The sequence below is a fragment of the Camarhynchus parvulus genome, chromosome 1, assembly GCF_901933205.1.
Source record: "Camarhynchus parvulus chromosome 1, STF_HiC, whole genome shotgun sequence".
In the NCBI taxonomy this organism is placed as follows: Eukaryota; Metazoa; Chordata; class Aves; order Passeriformes; family Thraupidae; genus Camarhynchus; species Camarhynchus parvulus.
In genome coordinates, this window is record NC_044571.1 from 98,895,643 (window position 1) to 98,907,481 (window position 11,839).

The 11,839-nt window shown below is 37.2% G+C and overlaps 1 protein-coding gene across 4 annotated transcripts in view; it reads left to right on the forward strand.

The window, feature by feature from the left end:
• SENP7 (SUMO specific peptidase 7) overlaps positions 1 to 11,839 on the forward strand; it is a 43,334-nt gene that overhangs the window by 23,090 nt on the left and 8,405 nt on the right. For all 4 annotated transcript variants that reach the window (XM_030948899.1, XM_030948917.1, XM_030948925.1 and 1 more), the window contains exons 10-17: positions 485 to 631; positions 2,060 to 2,093; positions 2,889 to 3,056; positions 5,338 to 5,600; positions 6,615 to 6,748; positions 7,434 to 7,550; positions 9,008 to 9,127; positions 11,622 to 11,714. In XM_030948899.1, coding sequence (XP_030804759.1) covers positions 485 to 631; positions 2,060 to 2,093; positions 2,889 to 3,056; positions 5,338 to 5,600; positions 6,615 to 6,748; positions 7,434 to 7,550; positions 9,008 to 9,127; positions 11,622 to 11,714 — 1,076 coding nt within the window. The remainder of the gene's footprint in view (positions 1 to 484; positions 632 to 2,059; positions 2,094 to 2,888; positions 3,057 to 5,337; positions 5,601 to 6,614; positions 6,749 to 7,433; positions 7,551 to 9,007; positions 9,128 to 11,621; positions 11,715 to 11,839) is intronic.

Consider the following 11,839-nt stretch of genomic DNA (forward strand, 5'->3'; position numbering starts at 1 on the left):
GGGCTAGCTGTAGAACTTGAATCTAAAAGTAGCTATAAAAATTGTTTGCCCCATTTTGGACTTGATTAGCCTTTGGTTGCTTGCTTTGACCTGGATAGGGGTTATCTCTGTAATCCTGAAACAAGTCAGAAGAGCCATTGCTGCCTCTTCTCACAGGTGAATCAATTCAATCATAAGCACTGAATTGGATCCTGAAGCTCTGCTATGAAAAGAAGGGTATATTTTGTTGCTCAGTTGTTTTGAGTTTTTACTAATTTAGAACCAAGTCAAGAGCACAGATCGTGTCTTGGTAATGGAAGTGAAGCAAGGTACTGTTAGACCCTTAAGGAAATTGTCAGTAATGAATGTAATAACACTTAGAGCTTTTTAATATTATTTTTTTTATGTGGAAGCTGGCTTTGGGAGTCAATTCTTACAACCACGAAGAAAGGTATTCCTGAAGTTACAAGAGGGGCATATCTAACAAATACAAATTTTTTTCCAGTTTTTAACAGAGTCAATTGAAGATACATATCCTCTCAGCTTACCTTCTAGAAGCACACCTAAAAAGCAGACAAACCTGGCACTGGATGTTGAATTTGATAGACTACACATTGGGAAATTTAAATGTTTATCAACGGGTCCTGCTAGGGTAAGTTGTTCTATTATGCTCTTTTGTGAATATTTAAAAATTAAATTTCTGGTTAAACAAAGTCAGTGGTACTTAGTGTGGAAGCAAAGAGTTTTTATTACTGTTGCATTAAATTCCTTTGGCTAAACATTGGAGTATGTGGCCTTGTGCATTTGGATTGCTGTCAGTAGAAAAGCTGACTGTGATTTGCTATGGCCACAGTTTTCATGTGTAAAGGTTCTGTATAAATGCTGTACTGGAATACAAGTCATACTGAGGAAGTTTTTAATGAATTCTAACAGAAAACAAGGGCCATATTAATGGCCAATTAATGTCCCTTCAAATAAAGACCAATTACTTTCCTCAGAAATAGTAGTCTAATAAAGTAATTCATAATGATCAGAGTTCAGCTATATACTGTGCTCTTGCCTTTTAAACAGAACATTGCTTGCTTTGTGGCTTCAGAGAGCATAAAAACAATACTAAAAGCTTTAGTGTGTAGCCAATAAGCTACTCACAGGGTGTAGAAACATAAGTGAAGATGTTCTTTAAATGGAACACCAGCTCCAGGAGTTTCAACAGGTCCTTGACCAGGTTCATTCTGTATATTGCAACTGAAAAAGATGTTTGAACCTACATATCTTTTGCCTTCAGTAAGACATTTTGAAATCTTGGATTGTAATAACAATTTCAGCATCTCACAAAACAGCCGTTACAAAAACATGTCATGGAAATTTTCTAAATAAATAGCAAAAATCATTTGAAGGATGAGTTGAAATAAATTTATGATCAATGCTCTTAAGTGTAAAGTAGAAATTTTCCTTGAGAAACACAACTTTGTGCCTACTGTGGTGCCACAGGGGAAATATGTTAATATGTATAACCTTTTGTTGATATGTATAACCTTTAGTCAAAGTGACAATAAAGCATTTTTCATTTAGCAAAGCCTCTTTAAAGTAGCAGCAGTGCAAGTGGAATCTTTAAAGGCCTTTAATTCAAAGATTAATGTAAAGAAATACCAGCATAAGATTGAACCACTTCTATCACGTCCTTACGGCAAGCAGTGCATCTGACAACTTCTCACAGATTGCTTTACCTCCTTCTTTCCCAAGTGTTCATCTTTTCTTTTTAAGAAGCCTATAGGCAGTTCTGCAACTTTGTGCTTATTTCTCAGTGCCTTTCATCTCTGAAAGTCGCTTACTGTCATTTAGGTTCTTCAATGCGTTTAAGAATGTTTTTTAGGTGATATAGGCAATGTGAAGTCTCAAACTTCACAAAGCATATTTGACTTCAGCTTAATGGTGTTTTACAAACTGAATGATTCTATTATACTATTTTCAGTTTATTTCAGTGTAAGGAAAGATGTGCAGATGTTTAAAAATCTATATATAGGTTTAATCAATTTGTAAAATGCAAACTAATTTATATTTTTTAAAAATCTTATTTCAGTTTACAGTGAAAAATATTGTGATCCCATTTCAGGGTAAGAGAATTTTCTTTAGCCTTTTCTTAATTGTATCTTTATAGTATTACATTAAAACACTAAGTATCTATTTCTGTTATCAAGAATTTATAATCTTTCACAAAGATATTTGATAGTTTTAAATTTGTTTTTCAGTAAATAAAAGTTTAGGTGTCTATAGTGTAAGCATTAACAACTTAGCAGCTTCTTGTACTTTTAAGGTGAGTTTGTAGTTTTAATGACATGCCTCCCATATTCCTGCATATATTAGGTGTTGAACTATAGTAGATATGACTATGCATATTTTTGAGGTGAAACATTGAACTTTTCAAATTAGCATTTTAGATCCTTAGGTTTGCAAAAATTTATGAATAGATTAAAGCTAAGAGAAATATAACAATAGATTTGCATTCACTTGATTTTCCAAGATGATGTGTGGTAGGAAAAGGTCTATGAGCAGTTTTAATTTGACTTGACTTAAAGCAAATAGGAACTAATGATTTGCAGTGTGCTTTTTCCATAGTTGTAGGTATTAACTGTGATTATTTTGATGAAAAACACATTTTTTTTCAGGAAGAATCTTGCATGCAGCTGTTTAGATTTTTGTGTTACAGTTTGGTAGCTTTGTTTTACACACCTTGATGTAGCTGACTTAAATATTGAATTCTCAGTATATTATGTAATGCAAGGAATAAAATCTATAAATATTGTGTTAATACACTCCAGTCATACCTCTCTGCATGTAATTACTGTGACATGTATTACTCTATCTATGGCTGTTAAGAGCATGTTTTTTTTGAATTCTGTTTTCTACAGTGTCTGTTAAGAACATCCAGCTTACACTGGATACACTGGATCTGAGAAGATTTGGCTGGTGGAAAAGTGGTGGTGGCTGTTCTTCAACAATTATTTTTCTTTGGTTGTCTGTGGATTATGTAGAAAAGATTGAAACCCAGATGGGAAAGTTAGTTACCAGCCAGCCATGTGAGTAATTGCTTTCCTTAAGTGCAATGAAAAGGTCGTGTCAGTAACGTGGTTGTTTTACAGCTGTGTTTTTTTGAATGCAGAGGATATCCTATAGTGTTTTAAAGATCACAGAATCAGAAAATACGCTGAGTTGGAAGGATCATTGAGTCCAGCTCCTGTCCCTGCACAGCACTGTCCCCAAGAATCACACCATGTGCCTGACAGCATTGTCAAAATGCTCCTTAAACTCTGTCAGGCTGGTGCTCAGACCACTTCCCAGGGGAGCCTGTTCCAGTGCCCAGCCACCCTCTGGGTGATGAGCTTTTTTGTAATATCCAACCTTCCCCTGACACAACTTCAGGCCATTCCGGTGGGTCCTGTCCCTGGTCACTGCAGAGAAGAGCTCAGTGCCTGCCCCTCCTCTTCCCCTCATGAGGAAGTTGTAGCTGCAATGAGGTCTCTCCTTAGTTTCCCCTTCTGAACAATCTAAGTGATCTCAGCTGCTTCTTGTATGACTTCCCCTCAAGACCCTTGACCATCTTTGTGGCCTTCCTCTGGATACTCTCTAATAGCTTAACGTCATTTTTATATTGTGATGCCCAAAATTGCATACATGTACTCAAGGTGAGGCTGTACCAGTGTAGATAAGTTGGTTACTTCTGCATTTCTAAATTGCTTCACTGTACTTTTATTTGGAAGAAAAAAACCCTAATATTATGTGATTCAAAATTACTGCTGCTTAATAAAAAGACATCAAAGCAATTTAATTGTAGTCTCTGTCAGAAGGCCTTCTGAAACTAGACTTGAGTACAAAGCATCTCTCCCTTTAAAATATATGGATATCCTTACTCTTGAGTATTGTCTTTGCTATACAAAAGGCTTGGCAAGTAAAGATTGACTTGACCTTTGACAAGAGTGCAGTGAGCCATTGATTATTACTGAAGAAAATTTCCACAAAAGGCCAAATGGGCTATTTAATCTTTGGGTATTATGGACTCCTTGTATTTGGTTTTCCAGCATGAAGATCTGTAAAAAAATAGAGCATGCTCTGTAAAAAATAGAGTATAACTTTGGCTCACACATTCAGAGTGGCACAATCATGCAAGGTTTTTTTCATAGATGCAACGATTTTGCTTACATAAAATAGGATGTCAGCATTGTCTGTGTGACATTTAATAGTCGCCTCCTGTATGAAGAAAAATTATGAATAATGGCAGCTTTACACAAGTAGTTTGGAGCAAAATACTGAATAAAATTTTAGGAGAGAGCTCCCTTTAGTTGATGCAATTTTATTGAAGCTACTGGTACCTTCTGTAGACACAGTTCCCAGTGAAATGAATGGGATGTGAGTATGAAGATGCAAGGCATCTTTTAATATTAGGTTTATTTGCACTGGTTACATTCTTTTTGGAGAAACCATCAGGAATTTTTATTAAATTTCTGTTTGATTGTTTTACACCTTTTAATTTTACATAGTAATGTGAATGTTTTGAAGTGTTTTTAGGGACTTGTTCAAAAAAATCAGTGGTGTTTTTGTAGATTGTGGAAATGGTTACTATGGTTCTGCTCTGCTGTGAATATATCTGGAAAATATATTGTGGTGGATCTGACAGCCTGAGAGGGGTCAGAGTAGTTTCTCAGCCAGGAGAGTTAGAAAGGACTTGAATAAGAAGACAGGATAGGCTGTGCTGGTCTATGTTCATGGTATGGCCAGTCAAGTGCACTGACCAGCAAAGTGTTTAAATGTGACTGGTCCTTCTTATGCCCTTAACCCTTTCTTTGCCCATACTCCTTCTTCCCTGAATTACCTGAATGTCTCTCTTGGCTGTCTTTAGGTCTTTCCTTACACAATCCTTTGGGATTCCTGTGCAACCCCAAAATACTCTTCCCCTGCATCCCATCATGTGTGCTGTACACCTCAGCAGCAACCCCCTTTCAGTCCAAAAAGTGCTCTGGCACTGACTTATGGTGATGGGTTTTGGGTCTGGACCCTTGGGCTGAGACTCTCCTGGGACAGCTCTGAGACAGCCCTGGGACAGCCCTGATTGTGTGTCTCTTGCTCAGTCTGTAATTTGGATTCTTACCTGCCATTTTGCTGTGCTTCTCTGGACCTGTGAAAGTAAGACTTCTGTGGGCTGATGGCTGCTGTGATGAACCTGGCAGGGCATTGTTTGGGCTTCCCCTCTTGTCATTGTCTCTCTTAGTTCCTTTGTGGGTGTTCAGACAAGTTTCTATCATTTAATCTAATAGTTAATATTATCAATTTTCCAGCCAAATCCTTTTATTATCCTTTTTCCAGCCAAATCCAATGAATTTGTATTTTTGGAAATGTCTCAGCCACTCACAGAATGGAAAGAAGAGAGGCTGACTGAACTGATTACAGGTGTCAGCAAGAGGAACAGGGCACCAGATCTAGCTGAGTTTTTGTCTTTGAAACAAGCATTACCCTTGTTTAAGGATCTTTCTCCTGAAGAAAGCTCTTTTGTGAATTGCAATAAGGATCTGCTAAAGCAATACAAGCCGAAAGAGAATACCTCAGATGCTCATGAGCCTGTAATTCAGGTGAGTGGATAGCTGTTGCTTCATTCACTGGCTGGCATTCACACATTTGAGTAAATTTTAGGTCAGGCTTCTTCTTTAATTCATAGCTCAAACAAACCCAGTCAGGATTACTCCAAAATTTGCAGTCAGCTAGATTGTGCTCACAGAGGGATAGTCTGTAGGCCTCATCAGTAAGTGGCAAGTTATCAGTGCTTTAGATCTATTCATGGTTGTGTAAATTTAGAACCACAGGGATGTTCTGCCCTTGTGGTGTCTCTAGGGCAGCAAGCAGGAAGTTAATCAAGTAATGAGTGATGGAATAATTTTTTTGGTTGAGCTGGAAGTGCAGCAGAGCAGGAGCTATGTAGGTGGCCTTCCAGACCTTTAGATGTAGTTGTGGGGTCCCCACAGCTTGAAAATGCTGAATTATTCCTCAGACTCTTGGGGAGATGAGTCTGTGCAAGTTAATGTGTTGTCTTGGTTTAATCTCTTGAGGAAATGTCTAAACCCAGCCCCACGTCATTGTCACACAGAAATTACATATCTTTGTTGCCACCAGTAAAAAGCCAAGAGACAGCAGATTAATCTGCAAGGTCCATGAAATTGGGGGCTTTAAAAGGAAGCCAGCCAGCTCAAATATGTATTGTTTGTAGGCAAATTGTTCAAGGACTAGATTTTCAAATCTTCCAAGCATATACAGCTCCTGGTAAGACAGTCTGACACTTGTCTCCATTCTTTTATTTTTCTTCTCCAAAACCATTTCTGGTTCACTTAGCTAAGTAATGCTTGAATAGTTTTAGAGAGATTATTATGAACTAAGATCTGTCATTATTTTTTAAAATATTCATAACTTTTTAATTGTCTGAACAGTGGCATGTTTGCCCAAATACCAAAGTTTATACTTTGGATCTCCAGCAAGAATCCTCTTCAGTGATGCAGGGTACTCCTGTGGTTTTTAGGCTTGGGTTTTGTGTCTTGTGTTTTATGTATCAAGCTGTATAATGCTTTTTACAATTGTGTGTGTTTTTCTGGTAGGAATCAAAGCTAAAAGTGATCAGGCCCAGTTATGCTCTTGCAAATAAGCAGAATAGTGGCTGCTATTGGATCTCTTTGTCCTCTGCACTGAATGAAGAATGGAAAGAAGTAAGAGAAATAGGAGCAGTTAAGAAGTAAGTGTATCTCATGTAAATGAGAAAGGGAGAATATAAGAATTTGAATAAATTAATTACTGGAATAAAGCCCTCACTTTTCTGCCATTCTCTAGTTCATTTGAAAATCTTGTATGAAAGTCACTTTTCAAATCGAAAATATCAGCAAATGTCAGTGTAGTTACCTGTTACAAGACAATATGGATGTGTTATAGCATGAAATTTGAGCAAATCTGCTCTATGACTACAAGGTCATATCGTCGGTGCATCAACAGAGAGGGTTCTGTCAGTATCCGTTTAAGTCTATCTTAGCAAAACTTACTAATTTAAGCCAGCTTTTTATAAAATCTGAACAAAGTGTTCTTTTACTGTTCTGTCACATTCAATCTTTTTATAACTATTTGTCCTCTAGTATTTCTTCACATTTTGCATAGCCATTTTTCAAGTACTTTGATCAAAAATAGAAAAACAGAATGAAGACAAAAAATACTCTGCTTTTCAAAAGTTTTTATCGAAGTTTCAGGGTGCTTTGGGGTGATATTTGTTTTGTAACACCAAAATGTTGGAGGAGGAAATGGTAAAGTTTTGAGAACTACTGCTTTTCACAGATTTTTCTAGAAAATCTTCTACATATAAGACAGCCAAATTCAGAACAATGTCCTATAAAGCAGTTTGTCACTGTTCCGTGATATGATTTGTTTTCTAGTTTAATTGTTTATCCACCCCCACCTGCAAAAGGAGGACTGGGAGTCACGAGAGAAGACCTAGAATGCTTAGAATATGGAGAGTTTCTCAATGATGTCATCATTGATTTTTATCTTAAGTAAGTAATCTCAGCCCTTCTTGTATCCTTCACACTCTCTGTGGTGTGATGTGGACTTGAATGTTGCTGGAAATGTTGGTCACTAAATAAAACAATTTCAGAAGTAACAATGTGATGAATTGAATGTTGGACATTTTTTAAAAGCTTTTTTGTTCTTAGCAGTTTCATTTGTTTTAATTTCATTGGTTTTATCCCCCTGAAGGGCTGTGATAAAATCCAGGCAGAATAACAGGAGGAAAGAAGCTTCTTGGTGGCCTTACAGAACAGTGTTAAGTAGGCAGTTGAAAAAGTAGAGGGTCTGTAGTAGTGTTTTATTTACTAAGTTTGCATGAAGTGGAGCATCCCCTGCTATGCTGTGCAATTTCAGGTATTCTTCTGATGCTGATCTGCAGAAAGGAACACAGCTTGAGGAGGTTGTGCTTGGCTTAGCTAGTCCAAGCCATTCTGCTAAAGTTGCTTGTGAAAGCAATTTTTCAAGAACTGGCCTTGTATCCACCAGTCCCTAAAGCTGTGGTTTATTTTCACTCTGCTGTCTTAAACCTAAGAAGAATTCTAGTTCTTTTGAAGCTTGTCAGCAGGAATTGCATTTTACTTGGCACCCAGATGGGTGTAAGAACTGTGAGCAATAGGAAGACCTGTCTAGAGGATAGGAAAAGGAAGTGTGTAACAGTGTTTCATTGGGATTTTACAGCAAAGCCCTTTCTATTTTGCTCTAAACTAGAACTAAATAATGCATCATGGTCCTCTGAATAGCTGTAGCTTCTCAACAGAATAGGAAGATTTAAATAAAAGAACTTCATGCAATTGTTGTAGAAATCCCTCTGCTTTTAAAATTTTAGACTTCCCACATTCTCAGTTTTCATTCTTTTGCAAGCAATGTCATGTATGACTGTGTTGCCCAATTCATCAAGTGAAGCTAGAGGTACCTTGTGTAGGATAACTGCAATTATGAGGGCTTTGGCCTTCTAGAGTGACAGAATCAACACTCAAAGTGATGTTTATAATAAAATTATCAGCAGTGAAGTAATAGGTACTTAGCTTTCACATGCATAACCTGCAAAAGTGAAATGGACAATTTAACTGACCTGTTCCATGCTTTTTGAATATGCACAAGTATAGCATTCCATAGGTTTATACTTGGTTAGGTTTTCAAGTCTCTCTTAATTGTAAGGGCTAGGTACCTAACTTTCAAAATAAAGTCAGAAGCTTGAATACTGGAGAAAAAATCAGGGACAAAAAATAACTGCATTCTTAGTAGGTGCTTGGCTGTTACATACTCTGATGTGAATTTTAACTATGTGAATAGTTAAAATAGAAAAGTTGGGTGTGATTAGTGGCTGTGAAGGCAACTGATACTAAGCATAACCTGAGTATGACAAGTCGTTAGAATAACTGCCCTTTTTTAGCAGTAAGAGTACTTTCTAGAAAAATAGTAATTTTGGTTTCTTCTTTGGTAGGTATCTGTTATTGGAGAAGGCGCCAAAACATGTTGCTGACCGTACACACATTTTTAGCAGTTTCTTCTACAAGTGCCTGACCAGGACAGAAAAAAACTCTGAGGGGGATGTCAAAGTTTCGTAAGTTCATTTTAGATGCCATTATCAATCTTATCTGTTGGTGCCAGCTTGAAGTTCTGGAGATCATCTACTAATCAGCACATAAAATAGTTTTTGGTGTTTTCCAAGAGATTAGTGATAAAATATTGTAACTCACAATTTAAGCATACTGGTGTTTTTGCTTAACATTTCATTCATATTTAGTATGAAACACATTGATTTTATCACCTTTCTCCAACTTTTTCTGAATATTTACTTCAGGCAATTATTTACTTGATATTTTTATCATAAATGCACAGTTTTTCAAGACATGCATAATTTAAAGAAATTGTTAGTAATAATATTTTTGTATTTACTGTGTATTTCATTTTACATATTGGTAAAAAAATTTCTGACCAAAGAAAATTTTATTGCACACCAAGCTTACACATGAGCTCACTGGGTTGGAGAGTTTCCCAAAAAGATATCATTAGCAGCCCAGGAACCCTGTATCACATTGTGTTTCCTGCTAACTGTCTAAAGGGTAGAAGCATTCTTAACTCACTTCCAGTTTCTTATCAACACTGATATTTGAGAGCAAAGCCACCAAAATTCATTCTGTTTTCATAGAGCCACAGAATCTATTAGGTTGGAAAAGACCTCTAAAATCATTGAGTCCAACAATTATTACCCAGCACTAAACCATGTCCACCACTAAACCATGACCCCAAATGCCACATCTGCACGTCTTTTAAATACCCCCAGGCCGGGTGACTCAGCCACTTCCATGGGCAGCCTGTTCCAGTCCTTAGAAAATGTTTTGGTGAAGAAATTTTCCTAACACCCAATCTAAACCTTCTCTGGCACAACTTGAGCCTGCTGGCTCTTGTCCTGTTGCTTGTTACCTGGGAGAAGAGAATGACACCCACTTCACTAAAAACCATCCAGGTTGTTAGATCAATAAGCATCATTGATTCAGCTTATTGAAGGCTTTTTTGTTTCCCTCTGAAGTGATTTTTTGTTTCTTCTGTTATCCACGAAGTCCCCAGATTTTTCATTCTACTGGCAAACAAGGCCAGCTGCACAGAGAGGTGTGTGTGCCATCTTGTTTAGGGGATTGTCCCTGCTGGGTGAAAGCTGTGTTGAAGGGAAGAAAAGTGAGACTTCTGTAATATTCTCAAAGATGTCTTGAAAATTCATGTAACTGTGTTTGAAAGAACATCTTCCATGATTTTACTGTCTTCTGACTTTGAATGTTCTGAGGTGAGGACAAAATTATCCGTGATAAGAATGCTGTTGTGCCTTGATCTGATTCTTTTACAAGGCTGGACTGTCCATAATCTTCTGGAGGAACAGGAATGGCACTCTTGGTTTATCATATTTCAAGGACTGTGGCTTTTCTAGACAAGGAGGTAGCTTTGGAAATTCTAGTTTTGTGTTTGGGCTTAGATGCTCACCTGGTGACTGCGGATGGTTTGGGATGTTAGTTTGTTTCAGTGTTTTTTTTTTTTTTTGTTTTTTTGATAAATGGCTGGTGAAAGTCCTGGGTCTTTACTGTTGTAGATTAAATGAATCCCAACAGATGTAGCTACTTCCTTTGCTTCACTTTGCTCACACAGCTCAGGCACTGGATTGAGAAAGTTGCTTTTATAGGTGCTTTCCCAGGTTATAAACAGGCCTTCCCTTTGAAGTTCCCAGTGCTGCTACAGTCATGTAGCAGAGGAAATTTTCAGCAAGTCTTCACCTAATGCTGGCCCATGCAGAGTCCTACACCAGCCTGGTTTTCCACTTCTTACTCATTTTCTCCAGTTCCTACTACGGTGAATTTGTGTTCTTAATCAAAGATGAGGATGGAATCGCAATGAAAATAAGGATGTCTGCTGAGTAGAGTGAATTATACTTTCATATTGGAGCAAAGTTCTGTGAAATGTTGGTTTCTATTTCAACTTGTGCAAACTTAAATATCTTCTCTGTTTTTTTTTTTGTTCTCCTCATATTGTGTCCTTGTGCTTTGTATGTAGAGCTGGAAATGAAGTGTGGCAGCATTTAAATCTCAGGATTGGAGGGCAGGTGTTTCACCTCTGTGTTCGCTGCAGGTGTGCTGCATGACCCTGTGCAAGGCATTTAGCTTTTTCCCTTCAAAAGAGGTTGTTCAGATAGGCCTTCAGAAGTGGTATTGTGAAGCTTAATTAATGGACATTTTAAATTATAGATCTGTATTTACACTTACTGGTGTTTAGATGAGGTTTTTGTGTTTAGTGCAGTAAACAATAATTGCAAGAAATCCATTCAAATCTGTGAATGAGTGTGGTTTTGGGTTTTTTTGTTCCAAGAAGAGCTTAAGATGATTCAGAAATCGCTCATTAGTCACTTGGGCTCAGTGATGCACTAATTTATTTTTAACCTGTCTAGTAAATTTCTAGAGTAAATGGAAAACCCATTGAGGGATTGGGGAGATGTAGGAGTGCTAGTCCCTATGCCTTGCTTTAAGTGAAAGGAACAAAACCAAACAACAATTGTCATTTGTTTTTTTCAGAGCAGCACAGAGAAGACACAGAAGAGTAAGAACATGGACTCGCCATATAAATATCTTCAATAAAGATTATATCTTTGTGCCTGTGAATGAGGAGTAAGTCTATGTTTTCAACACATTTTCTGCTATTTAAAGATTTCAGTTGTGGTGGTAAAATTTTATGGCTTATCATTGCCCAGGATAGATTAGATTTTGAAGAAGTAATACAAGTGGAATGAGTA